Source organism: Charadrius vociferus, unplaced genomic scaffold, assembly GCF_000708025.1.
Source record: "Charadrius vociferus isolate BGI_N301 unplaced genomic scaffold, ASM70802v2 scaffold45, whole genome shotgun sequence".
Lineage (NCBI taxonomy): Eukaryota > Metazoa > Chordata > Aves > Charadriiformes > Charadriidae > Charadrius > Charadrius vociferus.
Window position 1 is genome coordinate 3591894 of NW_009648712.1, and position 19946 is coordinate 3611839.

The 19946-nt window shown below is 41.2% G+C and overlaps 1 protein-coding gene across 1 annotated transcript in view; it reads left to right on the forward strand.

Moving 5' to 3' along the window:
* Nucleotides 1-19946, forward strand: part of TAF4B (TAF4b RNA polymerase II, TATA box binding protein (TBP)-associated factor, 105kDa) — an 88169-nt gene that overhangs the window by 25458 nt on the left and 42765 nt on the right. Inside the window, exons 6-11 of the mRNA XM_009886662.1 lie at nucleotides 5029-5199; nucleotides 6002-6109; nucleotides 10339-10506; nucleotides 10615-10737; nucleotides 12907-12996; nucleotides 16332-16916. Of these exons, the coding sequence (XP_009884964.1) occupies nucleotides 5029-5199; nucleotides 6002-6109; nucleotides 10339-10506; nucleotides 10615-10737; nucleotides 12907-12996; nucleotides 16332-16916 (1245 nt within the window). The remainder of the gene's footprint in view (nucleotides 1-5028; nucleotides 5200-6001; nucleotides 6110-10338; nucleotides 10507-10614; nucleotides 10738-12906; nucleotides 12997-16331; nucleotides 16917-19946) is intronic.

Below are 19946 nucleotides of genomic sequence, written 5' to 3' on the forward strand. Positions count from 1 at the left end.
GTACAGTGGCATAAAAAGATCTGTGCAATGATCCCACAGCATCTTGCTCGTGTCTCTAGTGAGCTTTTGGTTCTCTGTCTGTAGTTACAATGAAGAGGTACCTGGAAGCTGCTCTTCCTGCTAACCTGTGTTTCTTGATTCCTGGGTTAGATGCTAAACACAGCTACAGCTTAGAAAATTTGAAGTGCATTATAACCAAGTTCAGAAAAAGCTGGATTTCCTTGGCTGGTGGTGCTGGGACAGCAAAAATTTACAGGGGAGGTATCTCAGGTTTGAGCAGCGGATGGAATTTTAATAGAAGGCCTCTGGTTTTCCACGTTATGCACTGCTGGTGTGCCTAGCTAGAGGCTGTTCTGTGTGGTGGCTGCCTGAGCTTTGCAGGAATGATGCTGGGCACTCTTTCTGGAGGCATGGTTCCTGGAGGCCCTTTTCCAGGAGAAGGCAGGTCACTGGAGAGAAAGGGTGTAGATCTCAATGAAACCTCTTCAAGTGTGGCTCCATCTGTGTAGCTTTGGAGGGAGCCAAGCTGGGTTTCACTTGTTGGTTCCTTCCCTGCCAGCCTTCCTGCAGGATTGCAGCTGAAGGAAGGTGTGCAATGAACAAAGGGCCGAAATCGCTGATTTTGTTTTAACTGCCTTCTCTGGCAGTCAAGAAAAAGAAATAACTTTCCAAAGGATGTTTTTGGCAGACAGAATATCTAGAGACAGAAGTCTCAATTAATTGTAGAAAGGGCTGTTTGTTAATTTGTGAGAGACAACCGAGTCCTCCAGCGAAGCACATAAGAACTAATCCCTGCTAGTAACTTCGGTTTTCTGTCTGTTATCTGAAAATAGGAACAGCCTTGTACCTACAAAGGGATTGTGCCTTACTGTTGCTATCAAAGTGCATCAGTGGTGAGAAAGTTTTTCCTGTTCTCTGAAACAACTTCAGTACAACTATCAAACGGTGTATCCTGTAAACATTGCTTTCTAGGAAGTGCTGTCTAAAAGAGGCCACCTTTGGTGTTACGAAGATGCCTGATTGCTGTTCAGAAACAACAGTTGGTGCTGATATTTCGGCCAGACATGGCAGATACTTTTTCTGTTTTCAAATGCTGTGCTGAGCGGTGTTCGCTGAAACTTCACTGTTTCAGCTGTTCAGAGGTTTCCCCCCCCACCATTTTCCCATGGAGTTGTAATGACTGCAAGACCTGATCTGTTTCCATATTTAGTTTAGCAAAAATTGTGTTGTAGTAAATGTGAAAACAGCTCTTGATAAGAAACTTGTTGTTGTTGTTGTTCTCAAAGTCAAGAATGTGGATTCTTGCACTTGTCTTTTCTTCATTTTTGGTAGTAGCATCTTGGTAGCTGCACAAGTCTGTTTATGTGACCTTTCTGTTGAGAACCTCAAGGTTACCATCACCTGCTGTTCCCTCATTTCTCATTTGTGCAGCTGTACGTGGTGTATGAGACTTCGAGCATTGGTTTTGAGTGCTGTGGAATCTTCTCTTCTGGTAGAAGACACCTCCTGTGTCTCCTCTTGGAGTCTGCACTATTGAATTCAGTGTTGGGTCATTGCTTTTGTTTCAAGGCAGAAAGGGAGTATCAAAAGATTAGGAGTATTTGAAAAAGTGAAAAAGTATAAGTAAATTGTGGCAACCAGAAGTGAAAAATAAATGCCCTTCTCAACAGCTTCCAAACTGTTTCACACAATCCGCATCAGTTTGCTGTCACTTCATGACATTAGGTTGTAACTGCACAAAACTGTATGTTTCATGCTTGAAGTGATGTCTTGTGGCTCTTCACTTTACTGATCTGTAGCTATGACAGTAATTTCATATTTGCCTTCAGCTAGCATTGGGCATTTACAGTATTAAACCTACAAAAGCAGTAGTTAGTAGTACCATAATATTGATTTAGGACTTCTAATTTTGCTAGCTGTTACAAAAAGCTACTGCTAGGAAAAGGCTGCCACCATATTCAAAATTCTGCCAAGTGGAACAAATATAGGGAAATTAATGTTTGTTTTAAGTGGAACAGGTTCTTACCATAACTTATATGGAAGTGAACAGGCATCATCTTAGTCATATGTTCCAATCAAGGCTATGACCATTGGAGGAGTGTGCTGGTTTTGGCTGGGACAGCGTTATTTTTCTTCATAGTAGCTAGTATGGGGCTGTGTTTTGGATTTGTGCTGGAAACAGTGTTGATAACACAGAAATGTTTTCATTGTTGCTGAGCAGTGCTTATACAGAGTCAAGGCCTTTTCTGCTCCTCAAACCACCCCACCAGCGAGTAGGCTGGAAATACACAAGAAGCTGGGAGTGGACACAGCCAGGACAGCTGACCCCAACTCACCAAAGGGATATTCCATACCATATGACATCATGCTCAGTATATAAAGTTTGGGGAAGAAGGAGGAAGTAGGGGACGTTTGGGATGATGGCGTTTGTCTTCCCAAGTAACCGTTACACGTGATGGAGCCCTGCTTTCCTGGAGATGGCTGAACACCTGCCTGCCCATTTTTTTTTTTTTAAGGTATTCATTTTTTTTTTTTTAAGGTATTCATTAATTTGCATATGAACTGTACTGTATTTGCATAAGCTTGATAGCTGTATTGCTCTTGAGTTAGTTTCCCATCAATTAGAGTCTGCTGGAGACTCCCCATTGAAGTGACTGGAGAACGGGACACTGTTCAGGCAGGTTCTCCATCTCTGGCAAATGCTAACTGAAACTTCAGAATAGTAGTGCAAAAAAACCCCAACCCTATAATCGAATTAACTGGTAATTATGCTGTTTCTGGTATGCAGTATGATTCAGAGAAGTAGAAATTGTGCTTTTGACAGTTTGGCCTAAAAAACAGATGTAATGAGTAGTGACAAAATACCGAAATGCATGAAAGCAAAACACTTAATGCATTCCAAATCTCTAAAGGAATTAAATGATAAACTTACATATGCTTTTTCAAAGAGTAGATCTTAGAAAAGAAGAGCTTAAAATTTTCAGTAGCAACACTTCTGCCGTCCTGAGTGTAGATCTAGAGCAGAGAGAAATGCTACTGCTATCAAAATGTGTGGTGCCGTCAGCTTTCTCTCTTCCTCTAGAATCTGCATAAGCATGTGATGTGAACAAGGAAAAAATGCCCTTTTTTGACTGATTTGATTGTATGCCGTGAGTTACTGTCTAAATAAGATGTCATGAAAAGAAAAATAGAAATCTGATATGTTTTCTATTATTCTGGGTATTCATTGGTTAAATTATAAAGATCCATCTGTACCTAAATATAATTATAGTCAAGATTTCAGTGGAGGAGGAGAAAGCTGAGGTGTCAGATGGAGTAACAGTATTTTTGTGGATATACAGCTGTCTTGTGCATCTGCCCTATCTGGCAAAGGCTGCTTGAGAAAGGAGGGAATCGCTCCAGATGCCACTCTTAAGGTCTCAGTTTGCGTGTGCTATGTAAATGGCAATATGTTGATGTTACAGAATTTTATACCAAGTTTTGTGTTGTCTTGCAATATCCTCTTACGCTTTTAGATGTGGAGGATGAAAAGCTGTTTCTAAGCATGTGGTTATAGCTTGATCTTTTTCTTTTTAAAACAAAACCCAACTCATGGAGCTTGTGGCTTTCCCTGTTGTATTCATTTAAACTTAGACAAAAGGAGTGTTTTAGGCTGTATTGTACAGCAATATTTTGACAGCTTCCAGACTAGCCAGGTAGTAAAAAGACTGTTCCATTGATACAGTCTTGTTTTACACTAGGAAGGATCATAAGCGTGCAGAGATCTGGGATTCTTCAGATATTGGATAACTTCAAAGAAAGTTTAATGCAGTCCTCAAAAAATGTTGAGGTACTATTATTTACATATCTGGCATTCTCCTGTACCTTCCCCCTGTCTTTTATGCGAAAGGCCTTTGAGTGAGGTGTTTGAGGGCAGTGCTTTTACTGATGGACTGTTGAAGGTAAAGGTGAGGCACGAGCAAAGGTAGGGTGCCCAGTAGCTCCCTTGAAAGATCTGGAGCTGTTGAGACCAGGGATCCAGCTGGCATTTTGTATTTGTGACCCTCATGAAACGTCTGGATTTTCCAGAGCCAAGCCCTTAGGGGACCGGGGAGGAGGAGGAGGAGGCTTTGGCGGAGGTAGGGGGATGATTTCCAAATGCAGGGAAGATGGGACTGTGTGTGTGGCATCTGCCTTTTCATTTGAAAGCTTTAGTAAATATACTCATTGTTTGTTAACTGTTTAATTGTTTGTCGTTATTTTTAATTGTTTGTCGTTATAGCTGGTGGGGTAGGAGAAAGGTGGTAGGAGTTGAATCCTTGAGTGCTGGGCTGACAAGGAAAACAAAAGCAGGGAAGCAAGGCAGAAGAGTGGTGTTTGTGGTTTTTGTTTGTTTGTGTGGTTTCTTTTTCTTTTTTTCTCTCCTCTCCATTGGAATATCCCTATTTGGTTGTAAGTTGCTTTCATTAAAATCATTCATTTTAATGCTTTTGGACAGACCCTTGACAGAGGGACAGATTCAAATATCTGAGTGGCTTTGGCTTTCATTGGAGACCACAGCCCTCTGACCGAGGGGGATGGTCTTGATATAGGCAGGTGAATTGGTATTAGTCAGGCTTCAGTTCCCATTGCAGTTTTTCTTTAAACCATATATTACTTCGCCTGTAAGTGTGTGCCTAAATGTTCAGAAAGTGAAAATGTGTAGAGGCAGCTTAGTGTTAATGGTGATGAAATTTGTGGGTTGAAGAACATCTTGAAGAAGTTATTGTTAAAGTAATCTCAGACAGACACACCCCACACACATGCTTTTTAATGTTCAAAATATCGTTTTCACTCAAATGATGAACTGCTTTGCGATTTGCATCTTGTATGCACATACTGTTTCAATGTGGCTGTGCAGAGTAAAGCTGATATATGCTTAGCTCTTACATTTCTTGGCAGCTGTTCCTTGGAGTAAGAAGCTAAATCTTATATTATCTTATCAATGTGGTCTAGTTATTTCTTCCACAGAAGCATACGAAAGCCATAATATCGTTTAATTTCTACCAGTTTGGATGTTTTTCTCCAACAGGAACTGTTCTTATCAGAAGCAGTAATGGCCAACTAATGCTAGTATCTCAACAAGCAATAGCACGAGCACAGGGTGAGCCGCAAAATAACACAACCATAAGACCGTCTGTACCAACCAGCACACCTGCAATCAGAATATGTGCTGTACAGGTAACTTCTCTCATAGCTTTAATTTGGCGTAGCTGTATGTTATGTAGTTATAACAGGGTTTGCAAATGAGTTATGGAAGGTTAAATAGGCATTTGAATGCTTTCTGAACAACATGATGCTGTTTGGTTTTGCATGTAAACATCACTGTGGTTTGGTTTCTCAGTTTAAAAAAAGTGCTAGCCGTTACATGTGGTATAGTTCAAATTAAGGAATTCCTCTATGCTGATGATGTAAAGGCTTTTAAGAAAAAAAAACGAAAAAAAAAAAAAAAACAAACAGAAAAAGAATGCAAACCTAAAAAAACTACCTAAATGGTGACTGCTAGTAACTGCAACCTTGCAATCCTCTGGTGGGATACTTCTCTGAAGCTGAGTGAAGCTCAGCCATATCCTCAGGATGTTCTTCGTTCCCTGAGCTTTGCTGACTTTTTGCTTCCATCTCATGTCTTGTTAGCACGCAAGAGTAAGAGCAGGTACCAAAAAAGTAAGCATCTGCATAGGTCTTGCCAACATACTCATCCTTTAACTGTTTTGCTCTGATTATGCATTGTGTCTAAATGTCTCTGCATCTGTTCTTGAGTATTAAACTGGCAGATAAATAGCTTTGTTGAACAGTGTTTAAACTGTATGGGCTATGTGAATGATTCCTTTATTGTTACTGTAAGAGTGGGTGTTTTGGTTTATATCGGACAAGAGTGGGTACTAACTTCATTGTCTGTTTTGTCATTGACTAACCTGACAACTGTTCTCTGCAGGTGTTTAATTCTTCTTCTTTTTTTTTTTTTTTTTTTTTTTTTTTTAAGAACTCCGGCACCCAGTTACTAAAGAAAGTAACAGCTACTCCGGTGAAACCATTATCTCAAACAAAAAATGCTGTGGCTTCTACTGTTCAGCCACCTGCTGTAATACAGGTAGGTTGCACGCTTTATAGTAAGGTGGAATAAGAGTAAGTGACAGAGAGAACTGAAAAAAATATGAATGCATTCCTGTTATTTCTAACTCTAATCTGGTTTTCACTGAGCTGGTAACGTTTGTCCTCATGATAAATTCTTTCCTGAATGTCTTTTTTTAAATGCATAATTTAATTACGCTTCTGCCAGTGTGTGTCAGTTCATCTTCTCTCACTGCAGTAGAAAGACCACGAACAATGGATAAAATAAATAGTTCAGAGAGCCATTTCCAGTGCTTTTGTACACTATGACACAGCTTCTTCAAGCTCTAGCTGAAACTTTTCTGGGAGATGGAGGCTTCCTAATGCTCTCTCCTGTTTGGGTTCCCCGATTCCTTAAGGAGGGGGAGGGGGGAAGTATACCTGTGACGTTGTTCAGGGGAAAATGAGGTGTCAGCACCAGTCAAGCTGTTTTTCATGTCTACATTTTTTTCCCCCTCATTCAAAGCTGAAGTAAGGTCATAGCTGAAGACCTCTGTTCTCTAATTGAATTTGGCAGACAGTTCCACAGATACGACTGTAAAGAGACAGTGGTTGAAAATGCCTCATTATTTTTAGGTAGTGTTTTTTGTTTTATTTCCTAGGTCTTATTTCTCCTTTTCCAGATAAAAATGTTATAGGACTCTTCTGAAGAGGGTCTTGCTACCTGTAGAGTATGAGACTTCTAGATACAGTTCTTACTCTGTTCTTGGGGAACAGAGTTCTGGATAAGCACGTGTGATGAAAAGAAAACTGCTTCTTTGTGCTGCTAAAATATTCTGTTCTCCTCGTGACCTGGAGGAGAAATCGGAAGAAGTCTGCCTTGCACATATCTTTTCTTTTGTGAACAAGAGCTTGAAGGAGACTGGGCTGTAGCAGTTGACCAAGCACTCAGTAAATGAGCAGGATCAGTCATTCAAAAAATGTGCTGGATGTATGTTCTTGACCTTGAGGGTGTTTGAAGGATTGGAGGATGTGTTCACTGACAGCGGTAACTAACAGTCTGACTTATAAATTTGTCCTCCTGCTGTTCTTTGGTATCAGCAAGTGAAAACTACTTCCAGCTCTGTCTGTGATCTTTTCTCTCTTCCTTCTCACTACAGATGGATAATGTTGGGGCTAAAGGGGAAAACCCAGAGGCCTCTCTTAATACACTTTTTATTTTGCTTAGAATGGGAACAACATACGCTTTGTGTCTAAGGAGGACAGTAACGGGTATTCCTTACTCACTTTTATTTTGGAATACTAGCTTGCAAACCACACATGTGTGATCTCTGCATAGAGACCTTTGGAATGTAAAAGCACTAGTCATCTGCTGTACTATCCTTGCACTGGGGAGAAGAGACGAAGGTAAAGATTTCTTCCATCTGATGGATGAACCTGCCTGCATCCTCACACTCTCACATGGATAAACATTGAGATTCATCGTGCTGTTAACTTCTCCTTTTTTTAACTTACATCTGCGTTTGACTTGGTTCTTTTGTACTTTCTTGGTTCAGTTTTGATGTAATCAGTTTAACTTGTGTTCTTCTGAGATATTTAAAGAGGTAGACATGGAGTATTTTTTGTAAGCCATATTTCTTTTAGTTGTAGGATCTTGAATGCTTCTAACGTTGGGCTTAAACAGCAGGAAAGATGACTCTAGGAAAAATTAATAGTGTAATTAATAGTGTAATACAATGAAGAGTAAAGAGTAAATATGGATACATCCTGCCATCACAGGGCCACTTCATTCCTTACCCTGGGGAGGACAAGAGAAGAGTGCCGACAAGGGTGTCTGTGCATAAGGCTGCAGGAACCGTCTTGGGAAAGAAAGGAAAAGCCCTTCGGTCTGACTTCCTTGGCACCTGTTTTCTTCGTCGGTCCTAGAAGAACTTTCTGGTGTTAGCCTTGACAATTTTTTGAGGTCACAGAAGAGGAGTGTTGGTGTGGAAGTATGACATCATCACAAAAAGTGGGAGACAGTGGAGAGGATATAATCCTTGGCTTGGTTGTGTATCTCCTATCCTGTGCGAAGTGCAACTTGGAACACTACTATCTGCAAAACTCTCTCTAGTTACTGACTCCAGGACTAATTTCATCATCTGCAAAAATATTTCCATTTGTTGTCATTTCTGAATGTTTAAGGTCTGAGGTTAGACAAAATACCTGCACATTTTTATTTTTTACCTTCTTCCCAGATGGGGTAACGAAGCTGCAAAGTATCTAATTAGCATCATGCTGGGGCAGTTTCATTTAGATGCAGAGCACTTCTTCTCTTGAAATGACTGCAAAATATGCAGGATTAATGCCATTTTGTGTGGCAACTTGTTTCTCTGTTGCTCGAAGTGAGAATGAGAATTGTCAGTAGTGAAAAAGGTTGAGGGCAGATGACAGAAGTTAATTCCCATATATTCGTCTTTTTGGGAAAAGGGTCCAGCAGACCTCCTGTTGTTCCCTCCCTCAGCTGATAAAATGCCGTTCTGGTCTTGATGTGTAAACACACTGGAATTTGCAAGAGATCAGCTCCTGTGAACCTCATGTTTTCGGCTTTTAAAAGCCCAGGGCATTGCAACTTGACAGATCTGTACTCTGTCCCCTTCCGTCTTCCTCCCGTCCATCTGTTTGTGGGATTCTCGTGCCCAGTTTGCCTCCCTATGGTCTTAGAGCTGTTGAGCCTCATCCTTGGAAGAGGCAGTGGTGGTAGCAAAGATCCTGCAGAGAGCTATTAAAGTGTTACCAACAGTGGGAGCCTAAGCTGGAAAGCTTTCTGGTAGCTGCCTGCTTCTTTCATGTCAAGCTGGCAGCAGCTTGCGGGGGGGCCACCCAAGAAAAAAAATAGTGTATAGGTAAACAACAAAAGCGCGAGTGTTTTGCTCTAAATGTTTGCTCTCTAATTTTCCCTATCCTGAAAGACTTAAGAGCCCTTTGATATTCTTCATTATGTCTGTCTAACTGTTTTTGTTTTACCCATGGAAGGGTTAAGTTGGGCTCTTGTGCTACTGTTTTATCATTAGTGCAATTAGCAAGTATTAATTTGTGATTGCTGAAAAAAGACTGTGGTGTTTAAGTGTGTCAGTGAAAGCAATTGTGTTGCAGAGATCTGAATGTAGAATTTGGTCTACAAAACCAGGCTTCCCTTTTCTCTTGGGAGGCTTGGAGGAAAAATGACACTCAACTTCAGGTTTCAAATGAGAACCTGAAACTTTCGCTTATTTGTGTGTCCTGCAGGTTCAATCTGGCTTTTTAGTTATCAAGTTGAGAAATCAATAGTAGTGGTTTTGGTAGAGGCAATGTCTTTTACTCATATTGTATTCTGTTGTATCAGAAGAACTGTGGTGCATTTTTGAGTGTGGGGTGGGATTGCTTTCTTTTGTTTGTTTGTTTTTCTTTAAAATCTGAAGCAGAAATACTCGGGTTTAGTAAATTTTCCTCTGGAAACTACTGTTTAGCCTGGTTTGCAAAGGAGAGAGGCAAGTGTGTTCTTTATTTTTCCTAAACCTTCATTACCCTCCTGTTGCTGGAGCTTCTGAATCTGTTGGTAAATTCTAATGAGATTTTAAAAAGAGGTCTTAAAATAATTGAATTTTGTGAGGGTTTGTGTCTGGGCAAAGGAGAGCGAGGTCCAAATTGCTGCCCACAAGGGAAAAGCAGGAAGAACTTGTTCGGTGCGTTTGCTCAGCTGGCTGCTTCTGCTGACACATACATCCTTCCAAAGTGGACACAACATCTTTCGCCTACTGCGTGTGTGATAGGAAGAGAAAGGGATATTGCAATTGGGAGATGAGCTGTAGGAGAAGAAAGGAAGATAAATAATCACTTAAGGTCATATTTCTCTTCAGAGTAGTATCAACTGGCTTATCATTGTCCAAAACTCATTAGTCTTAAATTGTAGGAGCCTGGCAAAGTTAGTCTATTGGTTTCTTCCAGACAGTTTTACCTTTCTCAGTTCACTTGAAGTTTCAGGCAGTACTTCAGTCTGGGTGAACCTTTGCCGTTTCTTCCCCCCACCCTTGATTTAAAACCAGAATTACGGCTGTGGGGGTTCTGTCGCTTCCTGTGTTGAATAGACTCTCAAAGCAAAGGAATCAAAACTCTAAAAATGAAGATAAAAATTGTTTATTTATGTTTTAAATAGTAGTGTGGAGGGAGGGTGCTACCTTGTACGCTAGCAGAATACAGTATGTTTGTCACGTTAGTCCTTCGTTAAAAAGTGTTAATTTTTCTTTTCAGCCAGCAGCTGCAACAGCTAGTGTTACTACAGTTACTGCTATAAAGCCTTTGAGTACTGGAACACCTGTAAAACTTCCAGTTACAGGACCACCTGCACAAGCTATCTCCCAAAAGGCAGTCTCTGTGAAAGCAGAGGGCACAACAGTAGCACAGACCAGCGCTTCTACAGTAAGGAAAAAAAAAAAGTTTTTAATTAAAAATTAACATTCTCTATATTCATCAGAGGTTGGAGAGCCAATGCAACATCTAACAGACTTCTCTTTATTTCCACTCTAGGAGATGCTAGAGAATGTAAAGAAATGCAAGAATTTTCTCGCTACACTAATAAAACTGGCATCTAGTGGACCTCAAGCCTCTGAGATGGGGCAGAATGTGAAGAATCTGGTGCAAAATCTGTTGGTGAGATTATTTTTTTTTTTTTTTTAAACAAAGTCTGCATCATTTGTGTATCATTTTTGACATTGACTTCATCTTAGTTTTGTTCCTTGTCTTTATTTTATTTTTTTTAAACATCTGAAGAGTTTGATTTGTGGCTGAGTACATCTGACCCTGTAAGTCTTACATTATAGCTCCTATTTTAACGGAATCCCGTGCTGTATTTCCCCCCCTCCCCAACGTTCCTGTTTCATGCACACAGGTAACTGACAGCTGGAGGAGCTAATAGTGTTAATGTAACTTCTGGGTCTAAGCTGCTTTATTTTCATGTTAGTGTAGGTTTGACTCCTCAATGGCAAGAGTGTTACCGTGGAGGTTGTAGTGCAGCGCTAAGTCCATGCCACTGCTTTACTTCGAGACAGAACTGACTTACAGGTTGATAGTGAAGCTCCAGTGGAACAAGCATGACATTACCTATGTCTTCAGACAATGGCATTGGAGAAAATAATGTTGTGGCTGCCAACCTCTCTCTCTCCTTGCAGGTGGCTTCCGTATGCTGCTTTGTGCTGTACCCCAGCACAGCTGGGTTTTCTTGGTAACGATTTCTCGTGCCACTTCTTGTCCTGGCATTTGACCGCTGCTGCTGTTTTGTTGTTCCACTGTAGCAGAAGGCTGTGGGCTGATGGAGGGGGATGGCTTTGCTAGCGGTACCAAAGGACTTTTCAGTCTAGAAAAGCATGGTGTAGATGGAGGTGTAATTTAAGAAAGCAGACTGTTAAAAGATGCAGCCTTGCAAAAATTTGATGCCTCTGTGTCCCTGCTGGACTATATACCTGGCTTCTGTAAGAAAATACTACAATTGTTCCTTCTTGTGCTTACAATACTTTCATTTTCTTTTTTTAAGAACAGTTGTTAATACACATTAATATGTTTTTAACTGTGCACTTGTTTGCTTTTGTAGTATTTTAAAAATACTGTTCTTATACCATTTAGTATGTGTATATGATTTAAATGCAAAATAAATTTATGTTTCATATGTATGAGGGAAATGAGTAAATGGCAGTGGTGAATGAAAGTGGTCTTTAAGGCAGCATCTCATGAAGTGGGTGTCCAAGCACCTTGTACGTACTGAGATGTAGCATACCAAATCCCTATGTCTGTATCAGTGAGACCTCAGTGACCTGTATCCGCAGCTCGGTGAGACCTAACAGGCATCAGATCAAATGACTAAATAGGAGAGCTGCTCTAAGTTCTGTTTGTTTGTGAATATACAGTCCTTAAAACCCCTGTTCTGGTCATGTAGCTCCTTGGAACTTCCAAAGGACAGTATGGGCGAAAGGAGTAGTTTCTCTGCAGAGACAGAGATTCGTGCTGGGGTCCCTTTTCCTTGTGTGTCTGTACCTTCTTAGAGGAGGTAAAGTTCTTGGTGACTCTGTGGCAGGGAGGGGGAGAAAGAGCAGCAGTGTTTCGGGCTACCCGCCATCTCAGACCTGTCGTGGTGGCACTGAAATAGTGAGTGGCGGGGGTCTCAGAAGTCCACTGCAGCTTCCTAACCCTCCCAAGCTCTTGAGTCAGGTGTCTGTGTTGGGGCAGAGCATTAAGAAAGGAGACTGAACTCCACAAGCCAGATGACTGTTGCCATAGTGGTATGCAGAAGTGATGTTCTGGTGTTCAGTTGCTCCTGCTTTTGAAAGAGGGTGTTAAGTGTTCTGCTTTATTATGCTACGCATGCATTAGGCTAGAATTGTCTTACAAAAACTACCAGTTGTCTTTTGTCTCCTGTCTCTTTAAATTGATCTTTATGCAGATAAACTGCCTTTACAGCAAAAAAAGTACTGGGGTGGATTTTAAATATTTCTGCATAACAATGAGGTACTCATTGCTACTCAGTGCTACTTATAACCTTGTTTCTATCAGTTCACTTCAGTGAGGTGTTTGAACAAGTATCCTTAAGTGTGTTACCTGCCTAGAGTTTAAGAAAGTAATTTAATTTGATAATACTGTATATAAATTACAAGATCATTCTATCCTAAAACCTTTTGTTTAAAAACGTAAGAGGAAAACAAATTTGAGTATTGACATTTTAACAATACCACAATAATGTATATTTCCATGAATTGTTGATACACTTGGGAAAAAGATGTTGGAGATTCATAGTTATAACTTACCATTGTGATTATACTTTCCCCTTAGGAAGCAAAAATTGAACCAGAAGAATTTACAAAAAAGCTCTATGTAGAGCTCAAGTCGTCTCCACAACCCTATTTAGTTCCTTTTCTCAAGGTAAGTGTCTGATTGTGGATATGTAGTATTTAATGAGGGGAGGGAGGAGGACCAGAAAAGAAAAGAGGCAGAGCATTCAAATAGGTATTTGCTCAGGTCAGTTGAGGAAATGGTGCTTAACCCTGCTCTGTGTGACTGTTGCTCTTGGAAAGACAATTTTTGGGGGGAGGAAGGATTTCAGAGGAGTAATTTACTCTTCGTTCTTAAATTGGAGAGTAATTACCCTCTAGTCATTAGTGGATACTGATGTTTTGGAAGCTGGTGCATCTACAGTAGAGCAGCTATACTAAGTGACCTCTTATTTTCTCATCAAAGCTATAGCTATTCTGAGTTCTAATACAAAAGACTGACAACAGTGGCTGTGCACAGCTTATGCAGTATTTAAGCTCAAAGAATCTATGTAAAGTTAGTATTCATCTGCCTGCTGGTTTGTGTTTAACTGAAGGCAGAAAACCCCCCACCCCTTTCTCCAGAAAAGGTCTGACAGGACCACTGCAGCTTAGGAAAAGTAACCCAAGACAACTCTACCTCCATTCAAGCAAATAATCACGCAAATTAAAAAAATGCTCTCTTAACGCTTTTAATCATATGATAGAATAATACTAACAAAACAAGAATGAACATCTTTGTACAGAAAGCATTAAATCCCAGTGAAAACAAGGAAAACTTGGTTACATTTACTTAATTGCAATGTACTCAGTATTCTTCGGCTTGCTGGATCTGTATTTTTCCATGGCATTCATCATTGGCGTGGTGGAGAATCAAGGAAGCATAGTTTAGTGGTAAAGCTGGAACAGAGGTTTTCTGGAGTTTGTCCTCCTCCATAGTATTTGACAGTACATGTAACAATGCATGAGATAATGTTGATATTACTTTAGATGGCTGGTGTTAATCTGTTCAAGTGGGGGATGAATATTTTTGTTTCAGTGGCTTTAAAAGCTTTGCTAGCAAGTTTGCCGTGAGTCTAGAAGACCACAGTCGTCTCTGCAGGGCTTGATATAAGATTGTCATATTGGTCATTTATTTATTCTCTGTTTAACTCCCTGGAGGCTTCTTAAATGCCCCTGCAAAAGCTAGAGAAACAAACAGCGCAGAGTATGGGCTTTCCTACATCCAGTGCAGCTCTGACTGCAGAAGGACTGGGCTGTGAGTGCAGGGTCAGTGTGACTAGCAGAGGTTTCCTAGGAGCTGTGTGGATTCTCAGCAGAACTTTACTAACTGCCAGGGCAAGTTTGACTTCAGAAGTAGTGGAGCTGCCTTCTGTAGGACCCTGGCTGATGAACCCCGCTGGACATAGGCTGGCTGTGTGTGTGGGGTGGGGCCAGCTTGGGTGCCCCTGTGTTGTGTTCCCAAAACAGTGCAGGTGAACCTCAGTAGCTCCGTGCAGACACAGCCTAAGTCTAGCACAGCTAGACTTCATCATGGGCTGGTGAGCCCTTACAGCCCTGGACTTGTTCACACAGAGGAGCTGAGCCAAGGGGTGGCTGTGCAGCACTTGCTAATCCTTCTACCCTTTTGGGTCCCCCAAGGGTTTATTAGCTCAGAGACAGTGCTGTCCTCATGGACTCGCAGAAGTGCTTGGCCTGAGTTAGTAAGCCATCCCACAATGTCGGGGGCTGCCCAGACCTTGAGGCAGTTCTACAGGAGTTGAGTTGGGTTCATCAGCATGGGTCAGACCTGACCCATCACAGCAGAGCTGTTGCATGTTTCTCCTGCCAGGTACTGGTATCATCTAGGCTTTTGGGGCAGTTTCCATATCCTATAATCTTTGACAAGGTGCTCTGTCCCTACTACACGCTATATTAACAAAGAAATACTGTGACTTCAGAAATGTCGATTAGACATTGTCATGGTCAAAGTTAGCTGACTTTGTAGTGTTACCCATCCTTTAAAACATCTTGCACCCTGATTGCTTTTTTCTGAAATACCTTAAGGATGTGTTAATACACACCAGTTAGGTCTGGTCTGTAACTCTGAGCACCTGTGACAGGACTGAGTGCCAAAGGGAAGCTGACTTCAGGAGCACTTCTCTAAAGTGAGACAAGATTTGGTGCTGTCCTTGTTTGGGGGTGAAGTGCTTGCAGCTCAAGTCTGGAAAGAAATATAATACAGCGGGTTGCCAATTCACTTTTAGCTAGTGAAGTGGAATTTTAGGGAGGACTCTCTGGAGTTGTCTCTTATCTTTGAGCTGCAGGTTGTTGTTGAAGTTGTTGCATGTGTTTTGTTTTGTCTGTTCCAATAGGTGGAAAAGTACAGCGACTTTTGCTGTAAAGCCTGCTTGATTTTTAAAATCTGTGCTGGATGCTTTTGGTAAATCAATTCTGGTATTTTGGTAAATAAATTGCATTGGGAGCATGAGGAAAGCTGAACAGCCTTTTAAAAGAAAACAAAGTGAACATTAAAGATAGGTGTGCCACAGAAAGTGTAGATGTCCAAACAATTTGTCCAAACGATTTGTTCACTTGATATATTAGCATGTGAGACAACATGTTCCTTTTGCATGAAGCCCAGAGCAACAGCACTGCGCTGAAGGCTCTTACAAACTTCAGAAGCTGTTGGGGGTGGGGGAAGGGTTTGTGAGAATATACATGTAGCTGCAGAACTGATTTCCCCTGGTTCTGAGTCATAACAGATTGTAAATAGTCAGGGAGAAAAATCTGTAGACGGCTTGAAGATTATTCTGTCCATTAACCTTCTCAAACATAGCTGTAGTAAAAATGAGATGTTGCTAGATACCTTTACTAATGTTCTCTTGTTGCAGAAAACTATCTGGCTTAAGTTGTGCTGCTGCAGCTATACAGGCATTATTAAAGTGGTATCCCCCCCTAGTGTAGATACAGCTGTATTGGTATAGAAATGCTCATATCTTCAGAGCGTGTTTCTGACTTTATTGGATAATTTGTAGTTCTCTGTCAGGCAGGCTCCGTGGAATAAGCACAGCTGATAAATTATAGTAGGGGGTTTTGGCAAAACCAAAATTTTTTGAGGTGGTAAAGCAGTTAAAACGGTCTTTCTGGAGCACAAATTTCAAATTAAAAAATCGAAACAAAAGAACAAAGCTAGGGGTGAGTTTCCCTATAGATGGGATTTGCTACATGTAGTGAAGCCATGGTGACTGTTGACCATTTCTCAGCCTGTACTGGTGATTCTTGTGGTCTTCACTGAGCCATATAGTCATCGATTTAAGGGTACCTGAATTTTAGCAAAACTTGTTTAGAATAAGCAATTGATTGTCTCATGAAAAAATACATTGGAAGATAAGGAATAAGATTCAGTTGCTAATGCTATTGTGTAAGACTGCTGATATGTCCAGTGTTTTTTCATTTTTCTTCTAGAAAAGCATGCTTGCTTTACGGCAGCTAATGCCCAATGCTCAGAGCTTTATCCAGCAGTGTATGCAGCAGCCAGCTCCAACCCAAGATGCTGTTTCGACTTGTGCCTCTGCAGCACCAGCTCCTTCGATAGCGGTGGCAACCTCAACTGTAGCAACAACTTCTATTCCAGTTACAAAATCAGTGTCGGCCTCTGTAACAGTCACAGCTACTCCAGTTATAAAACCAGTCATTGCCAGTGCGTTGGCGACAGCTTCTCTGCAGACTGTGAAGCCTAAGCCTATTCCTTCCTCTGCAGTGGTGACAGCGTCTCTTCGGCCTGCAGCTTCAGTCCTCACCACAACGATAGCAACATCAGGGCTGACTACTATCCATACTGTCAAGCCAGTCTTCAGCTCTACCGTAGCAACATCCTCTCTCCAGTCTGCAAAGCCACTACTGGTCTCTACAGCGGCATCTTCAGCAGCAACCCCTCTCCAGCCTCTGAAACCAGTCATTGGAACCCCAGTCAGTATTAAAATCCCACAGCCAAACTCCATCGTGGCGCGTTCAGTGGGTTCTCAGCAGGTGGTTAAAGTGAAACAGTTGGTAAGATTATTTTCTCGGCTTCTCTGTAGCTGGGCTTCTTTATACTCTGACTCTTACTGTGTTGTAAAGAGGATACCAATTTGGATCTTAACTTTTTTTTTTTTTACATATGGAGCTAGCTTGTCACGAGTTAAGCACAAGCTAAACTGTCATGAGTTCATAAGTTATGTTTGTCATAGTTAAGGATATTGAGCCCTTGCTGAAAAGGTGAATCTAAAGCCAAGCTGTAACCTCGGTCTTATGCAAGACCACCATTCAACCAGACTGAACATCCAGCTTGAGACACGAGGGAACATGAGTTTTGACCCTTGCGATGCGTGCAGCCAGGCTGGGCTGGCATCTGAAAGAAAAAGCAGGAAATACTAGTGTCAGAAACGGAAAATGGTGATGGAATGCTTAGGTTAATTACTATTAAATGCCCTGTCAGGGCTGTGCCTCAGCTAGCCACAAGGGATTCCAGTCTCTCTATCTTGGTAGTTCCCACTGTGGATATTTTGCAGGCACAGGTGGCTCGATGATGTTTAGTGATATGTTAACTGCAATATACAAACTAGCTCAAGGAGCTTTTCAGAGAAGAGTTCCGACCTCCAGATTTACTAAGACATGTTAATTATGAAGTCATCCAAAAGTGAGCTTTTTCTATCAGGCCTCATTAGCTAACAAATTCCTGGAGGAATAAATGTCTTATTAAAACAATACCCTCAAAAGCAATGTGTTAACATTTTTTTCTTGGCACAGGTTAACTTCTTGCTAATGTTAATGCTAAATACCAACAAACTGCGGATCACAGGTATACCCAAAAGAGCAATGCTGTGAAATACATCGTTTGGTTTATGGGTGCTTGAGATACTGAGTAGTATGCTGTCTGACTGGTCTACCCACAAATAATGTTCTCAAGTATTTTGAGAGAATAGTCTCCCTTTGGCACATAAAGAACTTGATTCTTGAATAGGACTTCCTTGTAAAGATTTGTTCCTTAAAAAGAGGGGAACACATTAGACTTCATAGGAAGCTAGATTTACTTTCTACAGGTATAGTAGGGCATCTAGGGTGTGAATATTCTTTGTAGTTTGTTTATTGTGTATACTTAATTTAACAGTATTCAGGCCCCTGAAATGTTTTGTTTTTTAAAATTTCTCCCTTTTAAAGTGCATAAGGCAATGTAATACAAGAATCCTGCATTCTAAATTAAAGAGCTTATGCTACCAGCTTTTTGCCTTTTCAGACTTGCTTAAAAAGAACAAAGCACTCAGCTAGATGGAGGGGATGGGGGTCCTTTTTATGAGTGGGTTTGTTTTAAAAACAGTTATCAAGCATATGCACTAACAGTTTTTGATAGTAGTAGCTAAAGCCAAATTGGAAAAGGAGTTGATACCCTCACTATCTTTAAGGACTAAATTTGAAATTCCAGCCAGAAGTAAATGAGGGCTTCTTAGGTTGTACAAGGGCTGGAGAGCAGTTTGTTGGCTACACAGCAAGCCATGTAATCCAGGGGAAAGGTTGGCCATCTGTACAAATAGACAAGGAAGCTTAACTCTACACTGGGGAGTCGAAACGCTTCTTGAATATGATATTGGTGAACTCAAGAAATTACTTCTGTCTCCTCCACTACTGCTGTGTGGCAGCCTATTGCAGTTGCTTTTCTTCACTGTACCTTACAAGCATTGAATTGCATACAAAACATGTTTTCATCCTTATTTGGGTAGATCCCAGGCACAGTGATTAAAAGATTTGCTCTTCAAAATACCTATTTAATTTTAGTCTTGTAATTGAAAGGCTGAGTTGACCGCTTCACAGCTTAGACATATCGGGAGCTTGGTGTTGATTCAGACAACCTATTAGCATGAAGAGCAAGTTTGTAGAAGTGGCTGCATCTTCTAGGGCTTCTCTGGTGCATTTCCTTGAAAGGACAGAGGGTCTGTTTTCCTCCCATCAGAAAAGAAATCTGGACCTCCCCTCCCTAAACAGAAGGGTCCTGCTGCCAGCTGAAAGGAAGCTCATGCCAGCTGTGCAAATCTGTCCATACAACACTGCCAGCAATTTCTTTCCCTTTCCAGCCCACAGGGTTGTCTGATGCCATACACTCCCTCTGCATGCCCATTTCTAATTTAGGTCTCTTGTGCTTGGGAATGTAAAGTGGAATTTCATGTGCCAGCTCCGATGTAATGTTGGTGCTGCTTAAGAATGCAGCACTGTAATATTTTAACTTCAGAATTGTGACCGGAGTGATATAACATGTAACTGTGTTTTCTGTGGTTTAATTATCACAATTCTGGGTTTTTATGGTAAGCACTGAGGGATCTGTTCTTCAGGGATGCTGTTGGGGTTGATAGCACGTCTGTGCTGTGAGAGTTGCACATTGGACAGGGTTCCCTCCCAGTGACTTTCTTAACACAGTCTCATTTAAGGGCATTGGCATACACAGAGGTTTCATCTTGGAAAGAAGGCTTGTTTGCTGCAGTATTGCTTTGTCTCTTGTTGAAGCACAATAAATGAAAATTTACATTACCAGCTGCTGGCTTCCAATGGTGCAAAAGCTGCTGTGAGACTACAACTTCATGTTAAGCATAAAGAGCAAGAGTTTTATGGTGTAGTTCCTGCAATTACCAGTGAGACATGCTCCCTGGACATGGCTAGCGGTTGAAGCAAGGAGTGGTGTTTGTGCTGTTCCAACCACTTGTTCTTAGTGAGTTGTTAGTGTCAAGTCCCCTCAGAGCTGAGCTTTCTTGAGCAGAGAATCTCCTCTGTTATTTTTCGAGAGGTTTTTTTTGTCGTGAATGTATGCTTTTGCATTCAGCTGGTGACGCTTCCTTCAGGAAGCAATACTGCTTGTGGTGTGTAGTGGTAGCTTACCATCTCTCTGCTATCTCTGAGCTTCACTTTATGAATGCAAAACAGGTTCCAGTAAGGCTAATCAATGTCTGTCTCAGGCAGCTGTCCCTATGCTGTCAGATGGATGTTACATCGCTTTTTTTTTTTTTCTTAAATGTTGATGCTTCTTATTCTGATGTCTCTGTCAAACTACTTAAC